Source organism: Phoca vitulina, unplaced genomic scaffold, assembly GCF_004348235.1.
Source record: "Phoca vitulina isolate PV1807 unplaced genomic scaffold, GSC_HSeal_1.0 scaffold1, whole genome shotgun sequence".
NCBI classification, from domain to species: Eukaryota; Metazoa; Chordata; class Mammalia; order Carnivora; family Phocidae; genus Phoca; species Phoca vitulina.
The window spans coordinates 53,875,754-53,895,654 of record NW_022589704.1 but is presented as its reverse complement, the minus strand read 5'-3'; the positions used below and the strand labels follow the sequence as shown (position 1 = coordinate 53,895,654).

Below are 19,901 nucleotides of genomic sequence, written 5' to 3'. Positions count from 1 at the left end.
TATGGGACAGAGCTATACAACTAGTATTTTCCTATATGCATACAAAAGGAAAATTTGTTTAGTCCTCTGATTTTTATATCCCTCTATTTGTAATGCTATGAAATGTATAAACAAATGAAATGTTCATTCCTGGGTCCTAATGAATATTTTCAATATATGGGGCATTTTTATAATCAAAACGTTAAAAATTGGATATTTAAATATTTATACATGTTGTTAAGGTTAGAGCTGGGAAGAACTTGTAAATTTTGACATAGGTGTCCTCCTATCTCCTGAAGGGGGAGAACTGACCACTGGGACATGGAGGTCTATTTCATGGTGCTGCAATTCGTGTTCACAGAATAAAGCAGTAGGAAACACAATTATACCTTTCCTGAACGTTAAATTTGCAAAATAACGCACATTTATTATGTCAAAATTACATGTATTGAGGGGATCAAAATATGTTCTCATGGGAAGAAAACAGAAAATACAAGTTCTAGAAAAGTGACTTTGTTTTATATATAAAGTACAGTAAGTAGTTAAGACAATTTAGAAATAAAAATATACTATAGTTCATCATGTTGATATACATTGTATTCCTTGGAAGAAATGAAGCCATCACCATCATGGTCATTCTTCTTAAAAATATCTTCTAAAACTGCATTCTGATATGACTTGTCACGTGGCTTGTCATCTTTTTCAAATTCCCTTTTCAGGTAGTGATTTATCTAGAGGGCCAAAATAATGTCTTTAACGAAAAAGTACCACAGTAAATTTTCAGTAACTTTAAGGAAATGTTTACATAAGAAAACTCAACTCTAAGGCTACTTACAATAAGTGATAGAAAATTTTTAAAAACTGTTTGAGGTTTTATTCTTTTAACCTTTGAAGCAATTTTTCTGAAAAGAAACATCTTCAAATTAGCTTCGCCTGAGGTTATAGATGGTTAGTGGTACATACTCAAAGATTAACATCTGAATTGAATTTTGTTGAAACTGTTTTCCAATAATCTATACTGTCCACATTATGAAAGGAAAATCAGGAAAATCATTCTTAAAGATTTTTAATAGTGAATAAAACCCAAATTGGCATTTTTATAATCTCTAAAATTAATGCATATATTGTATTATCAATAAAATTCAACCATAGGTTTTGAAATAAAATTTAATTTTCCTAATTTTTCTATGCTTCTATAACTCTCCTTCAAATCTACATAACTATGGCAATCTCTATAATAATAAGAACAAATAAAGAACAGGTATTAAGTATTCTTTCTCTGTATAATACGACATTTCTACTAGCCACATGGGACTACTAAACATTTGACACATGGCTAGAGCAAACAGAGATATGCTACTCTAAGGGTTAAACACACAACAAATTTTAAAGACAATAAAAATTAATTGATAATTTTTACATTGATTTCATGTTGAAAGGGAAGTATTTTAGATATATTTAGTTAGACAAAACTATTAAAATTCATTTCACCTGTTTCTTTTTGCTTTTTTAAGATGTGGCTACTAAAATTTTTAAATTATATATATGACCCAATTCTATTTCCAATGGAAAGTACTAATATATATAATAACTAAAGAAAGCAATGTGCAATAATCTGGAAATGCTGTCCAGCAAGTCTGGGTATTTTAAAGGCAAGAGTATTTTTGAAAGCTGAAGTTGAACTCTGACAGGTTTTTAGCAGTATGTATCCCAACTCAGTCCATCATGAGTAGACTTTTAGAATGATCAGTGGATCTTAATGAAGGATAGATCAACTGTTCTCAAGTGAGACTTCAGTCCTATTGAGGGAGATACATTTTTTCTTCCAGTTGAGCCTTAGCAATCCTATGTAGGTGAAAAGAATTTTAAAGAACCTCAAATATTCCTCAGTTTCTAAGTAAATAGCTTTTCATAACCAATATTACTGACTCTCAGGACGTACTTTTCTAGTACACTGTAGTAGAGAGGTACAAAAAGGCAGCGGGTAAGAACATAACCTTAATTTTGCTGGCAATGAGTTCCACACTATTTCTACTTCATAATTTAAGAAAAATACTGTGTTCCTCTTCTCTCTCACCTTATACTAAAGAAATAATTGACTCAATCTTTCTGATGATGAAGGGAGGTAGTTTTAGTTCATGTTTCAAATCTAGGCTTTGTCATGTACTTGCTGTGTGATCTTGGACAAATAATTTAACCTCTCTGGACCTCAATTTTGTCATCTGTAAAAGGAGAGAAACAGTATCTCTTTGGTAGTATTGATGTGAGGATTAGAGTAATGTTTATAGATGTCAGTGAAAGACAGTTATTATCATTCACGCATGTGAAAGTCACGCTTACCATCTAGTGATAATGCAGCTGATACCTGAAAGACATCTGGACAGACTGTTGCTAAGCAGGTCACTGTTTTGGACTTTCTCTACCTTTATTTTCCAGAAAGAACTAAAGATCCCACAAGACCTACTGAAGAGTCTTCATACTGCAGAATGTGCCTCTTTGTGTTCATTTGGTAACGAATGGTCTATGTGCACTGGCTGAGCTCTCGGGTGCTGTGTGAATTCATCTGCTGCTGTTTACTCTAAAACTCATGAGGAGTCAACGCAAAGTATGTACTGGCATGGATGTGCCACCCCTCTGATTGTCCTTCTTCTTAAGGAACAGGGGATCTTTTCATTCACATACCCCTCTTCCACGGCTGAGCAACAAAGGAGCTTCAGGGGAAAGTCCTTACTAATATCCTGGAGGAGGAAGTAGAATTAGGGTGGGGGAAGGACTGGAGAGGGAGAGGAAAAAGAAACAGAGAAAGGGGGCTTACTTGTCTCTTGAAATCAATGACTCAGGTACCTTCTGTTCCTTAGGTGGTAGAGTCATGCATGTTAAACTGTCTCCAAATAAGAGGCGAGACAACTGGGTTATTCAATTTAAGCAAAAAGGGTATAGTCAGTGGGACTAAGTAAAGCACCAGCCTTCAACAGTACAAACATTAGCCCTGAAACAGCTATGCTGGAAACTCCCCCGAAAGAGGCAGGGTAGGCCATGGTTAAGAGCAAAGTAGCAGGGGTGCCTGGCTAGTGCAGTCGGTTAAGCAGCCAACTCTTGGTTTTAGCTCAGGTCTGATCTCAGGGTTGTGAGATCGAGCCCTGTGTCAGGCTCCTTGCTCGGCACAGAGTCTGCTTGAGTTCCTCTCTCCCTCTGCCCCTCCTCTCTCTAAAATAAATAAATAAATCTTAAAAAAAAAAAAAAAAAAAAAGTAAAGAAAGAAAGAGCAAAATAGCAGAGCCAGACTGCTGGTTGCAGTCTGATTTTACCACTTAGAGTGGTGTGACCTTACGCCAGTTACTTAGTCTGGGCATCATTTTCCCCTTCTATAACATAGAGATAATGAGAAGTGTCTATCTCATAAACTGTCACAAAGATTAAGTGAGTTCACATACTAATGTGCTTATAGTAGTACTTGGTACTGAGAAAGTACAAAAGAAGATGACTATTATTGTTCTGACATCTTTATTAATCCCTCAATTCATATATAAGAAAAACTGGAGGGACGCCTGGGTGGCTCAGTCGGTTAAGCATCTGCCTTGGGCTCAGGTTATGATCCCAGGGTCCTGGGATTGAGTCCCACATCGGGCTCCCTGCTCAGCGGGGAGTCTGCTTCTTCCTCTGCCTGCCGCTCCCCCTGCTTGTGCTCGCTCTCTCTGACAAATAAGTGAATACAATCTTTTTTCTTTTTTTAATGATTGTATTTATTTATTTGACAGAGAGAGACACCGCGAGAGAGGGAACACAAGCAGGGGGAGTGGGAGAGGGAGAAGCAGGCTTTCCGACAAGCAGAGAGCCTGATGTGGGGCTTGATCCCAGGACTCCAGATCATGACCTGAGCTGAAGGCAGACGCTTAATGACTGAGCCACCCAGGCACCCCTAAATGAATACAATCTTTAAAAAAAAAAAAAAAAAGACTAACTGGAACGCAGAAGCTAGTTTGTGAACTCCTGGCTCCTGCTTACAACTTTCTAGTGCACACAATTCAAATTCTTGCTAGCTCTTTTCCTAATCTCATGTAATCCCCACAACCCTGTGAGATAGAAATTATTTGCACTATTACAAATTCCTATGGTGCTGCTTGAAAAAGCTCTGTTCTTGTAGCCTAAGGTGGAAATGTCCTGTAGAGATTAGCTTGGTATTTAATTTAATTTAATTAATTAATTTATTTGACAGAGAGAGACACAGCGAGAGAGGGAACACAAGCAGAGGGAGTGGGAGAAGGAGAAGCAGACTCCCCGCTGAGCAGGGAGCCCGATGTGGGGCTCGATCCCAGGACTCTGGGATCATGGCCTGAGCTGAAGGCAGACGCTTAACGACTGAGCCACCCAGGCGCCCCTAGCTTGGTATTTTAATGACCCTCTGGCAGAGAGAAAGGCAACTGAACAGGATGACTCATTACAAGTTTTATATTGAAAAAGCACATTTTCTTCTTGGAGCTTAGATTTTTTAGTAACCAGCTCTATAAAAGCAAAGTAATCAGCCCATGCTCAGCAGAACTAAAAAATAACAGATGTAACAGAGATGTATTTAAATTGTGATGAAAAAAATAGACTGTACACATGGAATTTGTTTGAATTACCTCTGTTTTAGAGAGTTGCCTGTCATTGTCCATGTCTATCTGTTTAAATGTTTCAATGCTTCGTGGTCCTTTGGTCACAGCATAAAGTTCAATCTCAAAAATCAATGTTGCATCAGGTGGAATCTTGCCTTCTGCTAAAGGTATAATTTTTAACAGTTTAACTTACATGAAGATAATGTTCAAATATTTATTCATGAATAGCCATTACAGCATTATGATTATATTATTTCATATTTATAAAAACTGCTTACCAAACACTTTTAAGAAATTTTTTTCCATGTTTTTAAACCAAATCAGTTTTAAGGACCTCGTGGGTCATTATTTCCTGATTGAATTAAAATAAATACAACTCATGAAATTTTTATTAATATGCCCCATTATTATACAGAAGAGAGCTAGTGCAGAGAAGAAATGCAGGGCAGAAAAATTTCAAAGTGTAAATCAGTAATCTTTTAAAAAATGATATTGTAGGGGCGCCTAGGTGGCTCAGTTGGTTAAGCAACTGCCTTCGGCTCGGGTCGTGATCCCGGAGTCCTGGGATCGAGTCCCACATCGGGCTCCCGGCTCAGCGGGGAGCCTGCTTCTCCCTCTGACCCTCTCCCTCTCATGCTGTTTCTCTCTCTCTCTCAAATAAATAAAATCTTTAAAAAAAAAAATGATATTGTATAGTTATTTGGAAGCATGAATAAAACATATGTTTCAATGTCTTTCGAATCCTTTGTAGACATTAAAAAATAAGTGCAATGACAGAATAACAGTAACAATTTTATAAAATCTCTAATCACAATAAAAAGTTTTATTAAGTTGAACAGTCCTCTTGAATAAAGTTAACCTATTCACTCATCTGTGACATCATGTCACAGATGATCTTAGCAAGCTCTGGGCTATTTCAGATGACCATTTCATAAAAATAACCTGTAGAAATGATGTGCTAAGAGGCAGGGGTTAGTTTGTGTCACCAATATTGCCCAGAGTCTCCCAGAGTCTCGTCCATTATAGGCACTCAAATATTTGTTGAACGAATGCCCCTATGGCTTATTTTTAAAATGGCTGCTTGTTCTCTGAAGGAAATAGTAATTTCTTTAATGAAAGTCGAGAATTCTTGCTAAAGTATTTATATAACCCAAAGAGAAAAGAGCTTGAAAGTTATAGCCAAAAGGAGAACTGGATCAGTCATCTCCAAAGCCAGGACATAGAAAAATCTACTCATGCGTCCTATGACTAATGAAGTTCCAAGCTATGTAACCACCTATTACCTGACTTTAGAATAAAAAAAGGTAGAGATGAACTCAATGATCATTTTTACAAAATCCATTCTTACTCTGTCCAGTTACAATCTCCTTACAACAGGGAAATAACTAATGATAATAAAGACAACCTCAAAACACAAATTCAAATTTCTTAAGAAAAAATATTACACGTACATATGAAGTTTCTGAATAATTGTACTGTAAATACAGAAAATACTGCCAATTAGGTTTTGTCTTACAAAGAAATTAGAGCATAAAAAGGAGAAAAAGGTGAATTTGCTATAGAATTACTTGTATTTAGAGAAGCCGATCAAAGACGTAGGAGTTAATGTAAAGAATCTATACATACCACTGTACTGTTAATTAAAGCACTAAAAAGTCACATGCATTTCAGGACATGCAGGGTGCTCTGTCATATGAAGGAAGGGTACTGCACAGAGGAAAGCCTTCTTCAAGTACTGCCTAAAATAAAGTTAGAGCTCATGTTAGGTCTCAATAACAACTTATTTAAAAAAGCTTATTTGACAAGAAGTGGTTTGTTAAGCATTATGTATGGTCTCCACTGAAATTTTTACATAATTTAATCCTACCTATTGTAATCCTCCACCGCATTTTTTACGTAATCTAATCCTACCTATTGTCATGCAGGTAAACCAGCAATTAAGTATGTTCCAAAGAACATACTTTTGTTGGGCCACAGTTTCCTTATGTGTAAAACAAAAGTGCTGGTGGTGTTACTAATGAGATTCATCATTTTTATGTTTATTGGGGACACCTCAAACTGAATACGAACTAACTTCTCCAAAGTTAAACTTGTACCTCTCTGCAGCAACGGTCTGGTTTATTAATAGCTTAGGCAGCCTGGGTAGTCATTCATAGCTAAGCATAAACTAGTTTACAAAAAGGATAACTAAGTGGTCATTTGCTATAGGGAAAGGGGGCCTGATAGAATGGATGAGCACATATTGATGAGAGATGTGGTTAAAATGAGATTAAAAAGTCTAAAAGGCAAACTTTGCTTGTATCATCTTGCCTGGAATTGGCCTCAACTTATGACAATATTTTTGGGCAAGTATTGCATTCAATTTAATTTATCTTCAATTTTTTTTCTCTCCCTCTCCCAGATTCCTCTACAACTAAAAATAGGATGTACAAATTATGGTTCCATGGAAGCTATTTGATGGGACCAAATGACTGGCCAAAAACATTAAGAACGAAGCTGTAGTTACCTGGAACTGTCTCCTTAGGAGTTTTCAGTCTGATTGGGTCTGCCTTGTGCCACTAACCTCCCTGCAATCCAGTTTGGGGCAGGGATCCCCTGCTCTTGCTGGAAAGAACAGGTGAGGGGATCACTACTATTAATGAATTAACAAAACAGCCTCAAAGAGAGTGTGCCATTCAACGAAATATTTGGGAGTAATGACAGTATCTCATCGTAGAAAACTAATCTTTAATGACTTCAATTATATACTAAATATTTCAAATAGGTGGAGTTAGCAAGGATTCTAAATATTATGAGGAGGGAATGATTCTTTATAGTCTTCACACAGCAACAGCGAGCAAAGACCTAATTGAGAATGCCAAGTAAAAACCATCCCTCTGCCAGGCTGACCATTTTCCCCCTTTTAAAAACTTTCCCTCTTTATTCAGCTCCATTTTTAATTTTGGCAATTTAAAAAAATTTTAATTTTGGAAAAATTGATACATGCACATGGCAAAAAATTTAAACAGTACAAAATATTGGAGAGTAAGAAGAAATCTCCTTACTCTTGACCCTCAGGTTTCCTTCTCAGGAACACTTAATGTCATCAGATGATTGTATATCCTTCCACATATTATCTGTGTAGATTCATGATGCATATGTGAAATTCTCCCCCTCACATGTAAGATCTTTGAGGATAGGAAATGGTTTCTTCTTTGTACATTGGCTTATGCTCAAGGCCTGGAACAGGGCCTGGCATTGATGCGTAATAAATACTCCTTGCATGAATACATTCTATCCCACTTTATTTTATTTTTATTTTTTTAAAGATTTTATTTATTTATTTGAGAGAGAGAGAGAATGAGCATGGGTGGGGGAGGTGAGGAGGGGCAGAGGGAGAGGGAGAAGCAGACTCCCCGCTGAGCATGGAGCCCAATGCGGGTTTGATCCCAGGACCCTGGGATCATGACCTGAGCAGAAGGCAGACACTTAACCGACTGAGCCACCCAGGTGCCCCATCCCACTTTATTTTTAACAAATTAATACATATGGTTCTATAGCATTCTTTTTATTGGCTGCACCATAATCCATTGTATAGCTATACCATATTTAACTAATTCCCTATTGATGGATACTCAGGTAGTTTCTGGTTTTTTGCCACCAAATAAAAGTCCGTAATGAATGTTCTTTTATAGATACCTGAGTGTACATTCCTGTAACTAGAACTATTGGGTCAGAGGATATGTGCTTTTAAATCTTTTTTTTTTTTTAAAGATTTTATTTATTTGACAGAGTCATAGTGAGAGAGGGATCACAAGCAGGGGGAGTGGGAGAGGGAGAAGCAGGCTTCCTGCTGAGATGTGGGGCTCGATCCCAGGACACTGGGATCATGACTTGAGCAGAAGGCAGACGCTTAACGACTGAGCCACCCAGGCACCCCTGTGCTTTTAAATCTTGATAGAAATTGTTAGAAAGGTCGAGTGACTTACATTCCCAGCAATAATGCATGAGAATGCTGGTTTTCTATACCTGTGCTAACTTTTATGCCTTTGACAATCTGATGAGTGAAAATGGTGTCTCATTTTGTTTTGATTTCCCTTTATTTAATTATTAGTGAAACTAGGTATTCCCATAGATTTAAAGGTCATTTGTATTTTTTGTGTTAGTGGGCTGCTTGCCTATTTCTAGGGCTAGGTCATTTTTATTATCGGTTAGTGAGTCTTCACAGTAGTTGCAAAAATTTTCCCCATTTATCTGCTTTACTTAGGTTCTCAGATCTTACAGTAGGATTTTAAAAATAGGTAAGATATTGAAAGCAGCAGTTCATTTCTTCCACATTTCAAGGCTGCTCCTGAATTTGGCGATTAGTGACTGAGAGCTTTTTATTTTTTTTATTTTTATTTTTTTAAAAGATTTTATTTATTTATTTGAGAGAACGAGAATGAGAGAGAGAGAGAGAGAGAGCACATGAGAGGGGGGAGGGTCAGAGGGAGAAGCAGACTCCCCGCCGAGCAGGGAGCCTGATGCGGGACTCCATCCCGGGGACTGCAGGATCATGACCTGAGCCGAAGGCAGTCGCTTAACCAACTGAGCCACCCAGGCGCCCTGACAGCTTTTTATATTCAGATGCTCTTTTTACTACGTTCCAGTGCTGTCCTTTTACTCTAAGATCATATGTTTCAGTTTCCTGAGTTTCATGAATTTGACTTTTGTACTACTTACCTAAGGTATATACTATAGACATTTATGTAATAATTAATAAAATAACATGTACTAAAACAAATAAAAAGACTAAGGTAGAGCTTATAGAATATACAGGATCTTTATGAGTACTGCCACTATATGAGGGAAAGAACTCTGGTCAGAGAGCTATCTTCCAACGATGTCTTATTTTCTTTATATGTAAAAAAGTGGGGACCATGCTGGACTAGACTAGATACAGCTAGTTTATTGGGCCCTATGATTCTGTAACTATTTCCTCTGTGGTTTTTTATTTTATTTGTTTGTTTTTAGTGATTCAAAAATTTTTAATTGTGGGAAATACATGTAACATAAAATTTACCACTGTAACCATTCTAATTGTACAGTTCAATATATTCACATTGCTGTGCAACCAATCTCCAGAACTATTTCATCTTGGAGAGCTGAAACTCTATACTCATTAAACTACTTCTCCTATTCCACCCTCTCCCCAGCACTTTGGCAACCACTCTTCTTTGAATTTGATTATTCCACATACCTCATACAAGTGAAATCATACAGTGTTTTTTTGTGATTGGGCACTTAGTCTAACGTACTCAAGGTTCATCTATGTTGTAGCATGTAGAATAATTTCCTTCCTTTTTAAGACTGAATAATATTCTATTTTATGTGTATATGTGTTGTTTATCCACTTATCTGTCAATGGACACTGGGTTATTTCCTTTTCTTGGCTATTCATGAATGGTCCTGCTATTAACATGAGTATACAAATATTTGAGACCCTGCTTTCAATTCTTTTGGATATATACCCAAAGCTATGATTTATTTTTAAATATAACTTAGAGATACAATATTAAAACACCTTACCATAGCCTTCCTTTCCATATGCAAGTGAAGGGGGTATAATCACTTTCCGCTTCTCTCCAGGGCACATATCCATCATCGCAATGTCTAGGCCTTTTATGACTTGCCCAACACCAAGAACAAACCATTTGGGGTGGCCTTCATTTTGTGTCCGGCTATAATAAAAAACAACACTTAGGTAAGCTGATTTTAAGAAAAATGAAATCGAACTTTAAAATAAACCTGGACAGGACACCTGGGTGGCTCAGTCAGTTAAGCGTCTGCCTTCTGCTCAGGTCATGATTCCAGGGTCCTGGGATTAAGCCTTGCATCGGGCTCCTTGCTCAGCGGGGAGCCTGCTTCTCCCTCTGCCTGCAGCTCCCCCTGCTTGTGCTCTCTCTCTATCTCTCTCTATGACAAGTAAATAAATAAATAATCTTAAAAAAATACATCTGGACATGAGGTTATAATTTAAAATTGAAGTCTTCTCTCTTGTCCCATATTAGTATTCATTCTGAACCCCCTAGCGGGATGTTTGGCTCAAACTTCTTTCATAATAGCCAGAAAGAAGTATGATTTGCCCAAAGCTAGTCATTAGGAGTCATGTCATTATCTTTTTTATTGCCATCTTGCAAAAACTATTCAATAGTTACCTTTTTAATGGGTCTCCGGCCTCAAACTAGCTGCATGGCTTGTCCAAATAACTCATTTAATCTTTCTGAGTTTGTTCTAAAAAATGATGGTGCAGGTTTAGCATCAAAAAGTCATTTGAACAATAATTAAAATTTGTATCTTTTCTTATTAAATTTATTTATTTTCTTCCAAATCGAAAGAACTAACTTTCCCCAATCCTATCTTTATAGGGTAATAGCACCAACGAAGAAAAGCCATTCTTCCTCTGAGTAATAAACTTTCAATTAAATCAGAGCAGGCAGTGGTGAGATGAGGGGGGAGATGAGAAAACACAGGGCCCAGAAGACACCAGTGAAAGTTATTGTTGTCGTGGTTTTTGGATACAGTTGGAAAGTGGCCCTCAGTCTGTAAATATCATGCTTCTGAAGGCCAGATAAAATCTCTTAAACTACCCTACCTAATCCTCTGTAAAGAGACTCCAACAAATGGCCAAAAAAAAAAAAATGCTGAGAACACCCTTACAGACAGTACCATGACTTACCCTTCTATGGATCCCAAGGGTGGTGGCGGTGGTCGGGGTGCGTGTGTATGTAGTGTATTTCCGACAATCTCTTTGGCAAACATTTTTAGTAATTTAAAAAGTAATAGTTCAATAGGGAACTACTGCGTATCAGTAGGAATGCCCCTCCCCGCCCCCCCAGGAATAAAAGGTTCAACTTACTGTTAAATAACAAGAACAAACCAATTAACCAACCACTAGCTTCTGGTTGGTAGAGGGAGCCTAGATTTCATGCATCAACCGGACACCGGGGCAATTCACAGCATTTCCTACCTGCAGTAGAATTTCGAACCGTCTTTAGCCAAGAAGCCGTCGTAATGGGCATTTAGCAGGTCTCCCTTCTTGCTTGTCTTAGAACAGTTTTCTGGACGATGCAAAACTTCGATTTTCACTTCCTCTGTGCTCTCCTCTTCCTTTTGTCCCTGAGCAGTAAAAATGCCCCATACATAAAAGAAAACGATTAATCTTAAGAGAAACTGCATGATTCCTGAAGTTGGCCTCAGATGACACGGCGTTCCTTCACGCGTGTCAGTTGTGCCCAGACGCTGCGAAAGCAGCTGAGTTCCGACGCGTGGCAGGCATTGTTCTACGTCACAAAGGCCCGGGGGCGGGCCGACCTATGGCCCCGCCTCCTTCCGGCTGCGCGCTCGGCCACAGAATTTTCGTCTGTCCGCCAGGGTTCTGTCCCTCTGGTACCCGGCGCTTTGGATGGCTGTCATCAGTCGTTAAGGCAGTACGGAACACTTGCACCGCTTCTCGTTAAATCCGCATATTTTACAGAAGGTTTCCTCAGGGTTCGCTGGTAATGATCGCGTTTCCTAAAATGAAACCGGCAAAAGAATTAAACGGCCTGGAGGTGGGATGTTGTAGTCAGAGAATACGGCTGTCATTTCTGGGCGTAAAAGGTTTCTCCTCAGACCCCTAGGGCACTGGCGGGCATCGGGGGAGGCATTCTGCTTCTGGGGTGTCCTTGAAAGCACCTTCTCGGGGTGGAGGCATGCATTAAGAGGTTCCAGGCTAAGCCACGCACAATCTGACGGCCACCTGGTCGCGAGTAAACGGAGGTGCTGCCGCTCCTCGCCCCTTTAAAGGCGTTTCCCAGCAGCCAACTCCAGCGATTTGGGACCTGCTGCTGGTTTGTGTTTCTCTCCCCCAACCCCTCGGGGCCACCCTCGATTTGAGGACCCATGGGAGTTGGGGGAAAACTTGACGGTGTTCCTTCTCTTACCAGCTCTGCGAGATTGGTAACCATCCACTGTGCGCAGATGAGAAAATGAAGTTATTTGAGTATTGGGCCTTTTGTTCCAATCTCACAGCTAATGCGCAGCAGGGATTTGACCAAGTTTGACACAAAACCAGCCTTTACCCCACCCAACATTTTAGTATGAAAAACTTTCAAACATACAGAAAAATTGAATTTTATTACCCCATCACCGCGGCCTTCTAGCCATCACTTGGATTCTATCATTAACATGTAACTATATTCGACTTATTACACAACCTCTCGACCCATTCACCAATTCACCTGATTTCCCAGTGAATACCCAAAGACTTTTTACCCAAATCAGAAAAGGTTCAGCGCAGGCCTGGATTAGGTTCTGGGAAGAGAGTTCGTTCTACCTCGTCTACCTCGGCTATGCTAAGCAAAACCGCAGCACTGGGCCTGCTTTGCTTAAAGCCTGCAGCATTTCATAAATCTGAATTATTGTCATTATGTAAGATGATCATTTCCAAACAGGATTTCTTAAAATCATAAAAGCTAGGGGAAAGCCCTTATTTCTAGAATAAAATAAATTCCAAAGTTTGGTTCCTTGTTTTATATTCTAAATGAAGTAGTCGCTATCTAAGGTTAATTGTCAGCGTGGTGACTGTTCTTGGGGCCCCTCGCGGTTCCTTGCCGGAGGACTCGCAGCGGCACACAGAGATATCTTCCTAGGAGGTAATTTCTTGGGCCCACTGAATGTGGGGAGGGTAGGAAGGAAACATAAATAGGTAGTTCTTCTACGTTCTTGAAACAACCACCGGAAGGACCTGAGGCTTAGCTATAGGAAAACCTGAGCGGCCTACGTCTCCCGCGGGACGTGTGCGCGGCCAGCTAGTCCTCGGGGCTGCGGCGGGCCGAGTGCGCCGCGGGGTCCGAGTCCGCCCATCCGGGCTCGGAGGCTTTAGCCCCACGGCGTGGTCGGTCCAGGCTTCTCCAGGGCGGGGGGAGAAGTGTGGGGAGCCCCGGGACCGCCGGCCGCGGGCATGAGGGAGGATGAGACGGAGTCAGGCGGCCTGGTCGGGAGGCCAAGGGTGCGCCGCGGCCACCAGCCCCCTCCCGCAGCCTCCAGCACCGCGGTGGGGCAGCAGGCCGCGCCCGCTCCTCCAGCCCCGCCGCCGGGGAGGGGTTTCTCGGGACGAGCCGGCCCCTTTCATCCAGGAAGTGAAAGCGACGTCGGGGTCAATGAAAACAAACGGGGAGCCCGGGGGGAAGGAAGGCGGGCTAAGAGGAGGGAGCGCCGGGGCGCGGGAGGGAACAGCCGTGTGGTGGAAGCGCGAGCCGGGGGCCGGTTGCGGTCGTGATTTTGTTGCCGCCGCCGCCGCCGAGGCTCGCCCGGGGATGTCTGAGCCCGCGCCTGGCGGCCCCCGACCTCCACGCGGCGGCCGCTGCCCCGGCCTCTAAGGGCCGCCACGTCCCGGCGGCGCGCGCACGGGCTGAGGGCTGCTCGGTGCCGGCGGGGTTGCCCGGGGAGTGCCCGGGCGGGCCGGGAGGGGCTGCCCAGGCTCCGCGCCTACCCAGCACCGCGGCCGGCGCCCGGCCAGGAGGATGCGCGGCGCCGGGCTCTGAAGCATGGAGGGGGTTCTGTACAAGTGGACCAACTATCTCACAGGTCAGAGGGCTCGGGTACCCCGGGGGGGGGGGGGGCGGGGGGGGGGAGAGGCGGGGGCCTTGGGCGGGTTTATGTGGGGAGGCTACGGAAAAGGAGGGTCAGGGGCCCTTCCCTCTGCCTGGCCTGCAGTGACCCTCGCAGAGAATGGGCTCCTTTTGCTTCCCGGGCTTAATCCCTCACTCAGTCCCTTGATGGAACTGGCCACTGCAGGGGACGGTTCGAGACTGCGCACCTTCCTAAGGGTAGGAAGTGAGCCTGACCGCTTCTTTTCCCGTGTAATAATACTTATTTCCTCCTGTGGCTTCCGTAACAATTTCCAGTTACTCTGCATGTGTTGTTGCAGTCTTCATCCTTATTCACACTTGATTCGGCATTTTGTTCATAACTGAGTTGTCAGGGTACAGGACTAGAATGGATCCTGTAAGATCAAGATTTAATTTTAAGAAATCCTTTCTCTATTTCTTTTTAAATTTATAGGAAATTTTAGCACGGTTTATTTTAAAAGTTGTCTTGTTGAAGTTGTTAAACTGTCCCCAGATAACATTATCTTAAGAGTTGGTTGTCAGTGAGCTGTCTTTATGTTTTGGAATTAAGGTAAGTGTGAGAAATAGTGGAGGACAGTGCAATGCACAGAAGTAGAACAGTCAGTGTCACCCATGAAGTGGGTTGGAAGGAAAAACTCCGAAATGTAGAAATGAGAGACCAGCAGGGAAGGGGCTTTTTCCATGACACCAACAGCCTGGCTCATTTAAAGAGCCTTAATTCTGAGTTGTAGACCCATCTCTGCCATCAACCACCGGTATGGACAAATCACTTACTCTCTCAAGATCTCAGTTCGTGAAGTAGAGGATGATCAGTTTATCTTGAAAGGTGGCGTCCAACTCCAGAATTCTATGATCTCACCACATTAGAGGAAAGGAAATGGGTTTAAAGTAAGATTAAGCAGGAAATAGATTTCTTGTTCCAGTATAATAGGCATCTTGACTTGCTACCCACTTACTTACTCTGCCCAAAGTATTGAACCTCTTGGTAACTGCATGGTACACTCAACTTGTGTCCACCCTGACCTTGTGCAAAATCTGCACATAAACACTTTAAGGCATAAGCATTGATTATGGTTGCCCGCCCCTTCCTTCCTTCCTTCCTTCCTTCCTTCCTTCCTTCCTTCCTTCCTTCCTTCCTTCCTTCCTTCCTTCCTCTCTCTTTCCTTCTTTCTTTCCGATTAATCGGAATGCTAAAGCCTGATTTAAAGCAGCAAATGCTTTAACATTTATGATACATGCATGTTTTATTTTGCTCACACTAAAATGTCAGTTTGTTTCTATAAATAACATGTTTTAGCAGGGAACTTTTAAAAAATGAGATAAATATTTTTTCTTAAGCATTTTTGTTTGGGCAGTTGTGAGAACAGTTACGCTGTTTAGTTGAGATATGGTATTAACTTTAAAGACAATGGTTTCTATTCTTTGAGATGCAAATGATCATCTCATTGCAAACTTTCATAAGCATAGTGTCAACAGTGTCTTGGGAGGAACCCCTTATGCCTAGCCTAGAGCAATGGGTGATTACTGACATGAGTCATAATTTATTCCTGGAGCGAAATGTGGTCTTGGTGGCCATCTTTCTCATCTAGGGCGCTGAGCACCAGCTGGTTGAGCTTTTAACCACGTGTGCTTAAGCTTTTAGTCTTTGCAGAGCATTTAAGCAAACTGCTAGTATGCATTGTAGAAGCTTGCTGAAATGAAATCTTTTGTTTGGAAGAATTCCACCTTAAAAATACAAATTTGACTCAGTGGCATGCTGACTATTAATTTTAGTTCATCTTAGGTCAGAAGAATGAGCAGCTGTTCGTACTGAATGATTTTTTTTTTTAAAGATTTTATTTATTTATTTGACAGAGAGAGACACAGAGCGAGAGAGGGAACACAAGCAGGGGCAGTGGGAGAGGGAGAAGCAGGCTTCCCGCTGAGCAGGGAGCCTGATGCGGGGCTTGATCCCAGAACCCTGGGATCATGACCTGAGCCGAGGGCAGACACTTAACGACTGAGCCACCCAGGCGCCCCCGTACTGAATGATCTTGAAGGAAACTTTCAGTTTCATGACAGTGTTCTTTGAGAATCTTTTGTAGAGAATAAGGATTTCAGTAACATTTGGTAGTTTGAGATAAAAAGAAAGTTGTTTTTTTTTTTAAAGAATGCCTATGAATTTTTTTCACAGAGACATAGTTCTCTGTTATATAGATGTGTGAATCAATTGGATTTTTTTTTAAAAGATTTTATTTATTTATTTGACAGAGAGTGACACAGCGAGAGAGGGAACACAAGCAGGGGGAGTGGGAGAGGGAGAAGCAGGCTCCCTGCTGAGCGGGGAGCCCGATGCAAGGGCTCTGCAAGGGCTCGATCCCAGGACCCTGGGATCATGACCTGAGCCGAAGGCAGATGCTTAACCCAGGCGCCCCTCAATTAGATTGTTTTAATTAAATATTTCTTCAAAAAGGTGTGTAGCAATAACTAACAGTCTTCATTATTTTAATATATTTAACCATGGTCACCTTTCAAGTTGCTGCAAATTCTAAATGAGTCATTTTGCTCATTATTTGTTTTAAAGAGATATTGAATCACAATAATGCAGGCTTACAAAATCACAATTTGACTTATAGGCACACTGGACCTGGGGTGGAGTGTACTTTTACCACCCTGCTTATAATTTGTTTGCCACGGTGAATTAGTGTTTGGAAAGATAATGTTTTTACCATTTCTGTGCATGCTCAATATACAATATACCCTCAGGCAATATACTGCATATCTTTACTCTCATGGATAACATATAAATCTTTTTTTTTAAAGATTTTATTTATTTATTTGACAGAGAAAGACAGTGAGAGAGGGAACACAAGCAGGGGGAGTGGGAGAGGGAGAAGCAGGCTTCCCGCGGAGCAGGGAGCCCGATGTGGGGCTTGATCCCAGGACCCTGGGATCATGACCTGAGCTGAAGGCAGACGCTTAACGACTGAGCCACCCAGGCGCCCCCATTGATACATTTTTTTTAGCACCTGTTATGTGCCAGGCACCATTGTAGGTGCTGGGAATGCAATGACAAACAAGATGAAATTCATGTACCAAAAGAACTTACCTTTTAATTTGCTAGGCCTCATTAGGGGTTATAGTGTTTCATAACAAGAATTTTCCAAGTGTTTGAAACGTATTTTAATTATTTTGGATATCCAGCTTTCTGAACTGTATTATGACATTCCCTCTTGTGAAATTTAACCTTTTTATGATGTCATTTCAAAAGTGTTACAGGAAAAGCCGTTTGGGGAGGTAAGTCCTGGGTCTGTATGGGGGGTAAGAATGACTCTCCCATCGGCCACTGTCTTGGTACTATTTGGCCCTGGAAAAACTGAATTGATTAAGCATATAGCAGGCTATGTCTAATGTGACCAGGCTGAACTGTGATTTAATAGTTACAGAAAGAACAAGGACAGTCACACTGCCTTCAGAGAGGCACTGTGGTCATGGTCACTGTGTTATTAATCAGTGAACTGTTGTAAATTAGTAGCATGCTTGATAAGATTTTAGGGTACACTGAGTTTGGCTTGCAGGAGTGGCAGTTGAACTCTGAAGAAAGCCATCAACCTCATCCTCAGCTTTGCCTTAGAGCGAAGTCTATGACAGTTGTGTGATCTAGTCACTGAATAAACACAAATGAAATGAATGATTGCAGTTTCTAGCATTTCTGCCTGAGCTGTGCAGCAGCAGGGCAAGGAGAGAGGGAGTGTGGGAAATCCATGCTCTCACCACAGAATGTGCAGCTTCTGTGGAAGAGACTAGAATTCATTCAGCACTCACTTGGCAAGGGAGGGAGTTTGCTTAGGCAACATTTAAAGGGGGGGAAGGTCCCACTGCAGAATTAAAGGGCTGGGTGGCACCTGAGAGGTCATCTTGTTCAATCCACTCATTATGGAGACTGAGAATTTTTGATACTTATTGAAATGATTTGTTTTAGCTTATCTAACTAAAGAGCGAGAATAGAGCTGGGGCTAGAATCCATGTTTCTGTTGCTTTTTCCATCACATTGAAACCCAGCTCTGTTCCCTTCAGGAAAAGGGGAAAGTCATGTTTTACCCTTTGTAGGGTTATTACTGAGGATGAGTCTCATGGGTTGTTAATGAGAAGGTGGTGAGTCAGAATAAAGGTATTACTCCCTATATTTATGCTGACCGACACATTTCTGCAGAAGGCTCTCCCAACAAAGGGACTGAGGCAAGAACATTTTGGGTAGGCCTTGGCCATTAAAAATTTCATTGTCAGTGTGTTACCTTAGAACCAAGAAAACATGGATGGTAAATTTTGAAATCATAGTTGTCTATGTGATTAAATTAAATTCTTATTAATCTTGTTGTTTACAATATTTGTAGGTTGGCAGCCTCGTTGGTTTGTTCTAGATAATGGAATCCTGTCCTACTATGATTCACAAGATGATGTTTGCAAAGGGAGCAAAGGAAGTATAAAGATGGCAGTTTGTGAAATTAAAGGTAAGTGAATATGTGGAATTAGAGAAACTTGAAGTTAGGTAAGTAAAGCGTTCTTCACTGTAACCTAAAAAGAGGGAAAAAAGCATTTCTTGTCCAGTAGGGATCTTCCAATACCATTTATTTCCTTAGCAATTAAGAGTGGCACTTAGCATTATTAAGCACAATTTTTTGCATTTCTCCTTTTATACATGTACTTTGAATTGAAATTCAAAAATCTTAGTGTTAGTCTCTAATTTGGACCTGAAAAACAGTCTCTTAGGGATGCTACTTTAGTGTCCATACTGAGTCCGCAAGTGTTCTCTTTCATTCTCATTGTAAAGGTATTGTGAAGATTAGAAGCTGAGCTTTAAAAATGTTGAGGCAGGGCGCCTGGCTGGCTCAGTTGGTAGAGTATGCAGCTCTTGATCTTGGGGTCATGAGTTCAAGCCCCACGTTGGGCATAGAGCTTATTTGAGAAAAAAAAAAAAGAAAGAAAAAAAAGCTGAAGATAATGAGGCAAGCTTGTAGGGTTTTTGATAAAATATGAAGTCAGAGTCATAAACTCTGGTTCTTTGCCGAATTGGAGATAAACTCTTCTGGGTGATAGAGGTTTTTTCCTTTTCTTCTGAAAGAGAAGAAATAAAGCAATAGGTCATGCTGTAATTTTCACGATGGAAGGTTTCATAGACCACTGATTCATTTGTATGTATGGTTGGGTTGTGTGGGGTGGAGGTGGGTAGGAGAGATCAGACAAAATGATAACAAAAAGTACTGAATTCTTCAGGGAATTGAAGGAAAAACTAAAGCACTAGAGTAGTAAATATCAAACACCTACAGGCCTTTTTCGTTTCTCCTCTGTAGCTTGAATACTTATCCTTCCTGAAGGGTACTTCCTTTGACATGGCGAGCTCTTGGTCATGGCTATCAAACGCTTCAGAGTAATCTTACTGCTCTGTGCACTTTCTTATTTAGATTAAACCAAAGCAGCAGCTAATGCGTTATGTTATATTTTCCAGGGCTGGATTGCTAAATTTATGTGGTTTCATGGTAGTTCCTAGTATGATTTAGCCATGGAGACAGAATGGAATTTTTGCTTGCTACACATCTGGTTCTTCATTCATTTAAGACTTCTTACCACTAGGACTCTTTCAACAGCAGTGATTCATAATTTGGAGTAGATCAGTGTCATCCAGGGAGCTTTCTCCAAAATGTACATGTCTGATTGT

At 41.0% G+C, this 19,901-nt stretch overlaps 2 protein-coding genes across 8 annotated transcripts in view; one reads left to right on the top strand and one right to left on the bottom strand.

Moving 5' to 3' along the window:
• Positions 1 to 365: 365 nt before the first annotated feature.
• On the bottom strand, positions 366 to 11,878 carry FKBP7 (FKBP prolyl isomerase 7). 2 transcript variants are annotated; one of them, XM_032407280.1, is made up of 4 exons: positions 11,563 to 11,878; positions 10,122 to 10,273; positions 4,602 to 4,735; positions 366 to 710 (listed from the first exon to the last, which is right to left on the bottom strand). In XM_032407280.1, exons 1-4 carry the CDS (start codon positions 11,769 to 11,771, stop codon positions 549 to 551), a joined length of 657 nt encoding a protein of 218 aa, XP_032263171.1. In that variant the 5' UTR covers positions 11,772 to 11,878; the 3' UTR covers positions 366 to 548. The 2 variants fall into 2 exon arrangements, with proteins under 2 accessions (XP_032263171.1, XP_032263177.1); XM_032407286.1 differs by having other exon boundaries at positions 4,602 to 4,732.
• A 52-nt stretch (positions 11,879 to 11,930) lies between these two features.
• PLEKHA3 (pleckstrin homology domain containing A3) overlaps positions 11,931 to 19,901 on the top strand; it is a 29,564-nt gene continuing 21,593 nt past the window's right edge. The window contains exons 1-2 of one of the 6 annotated variants that reach the window (XM_032407261.1): positions 11,931 to 12,022; positions 18,580 to 18,696. In XM_032407261.1, coding sequence (XP_032263152.1) covers positions 18,675 to 18,696 — 22 coding nt within the window. In that variant the 5' untranslated portion in view covers positions 11,931 to 12,022; positions 18,580 to 18,674. The other 5 variants (XM_032407235.1, XM_032407253.1, XM_032407244.1 and 2 more) reach the window with 5 other exon arrangements.

Bases quoted from the DNA above. Each gene is read 5' to 3' on its own strand.
- FKBP7 (XM_032407280.1), bottom strand. From the start codon at position 11,771: ATGCAGTTTCTCTTAAGATTAATCGTTTTCTTTTATGTATGGGGCATT. The intron at 10,274-11,562 runs GTAGGAAATGCT...TTTTTATTATAG, and splicing joins GGTTCGAAATTCTACTGCAG to CCGGACACAAAATGAAGGCC. The intron at 4,736-10,121 runs GTAAGGTGTTTT...TTATACCTTTAG, and splicing joins ATATGGAAAGGAAGGCTATG to CAGAAGGCAAGATTCCACCT.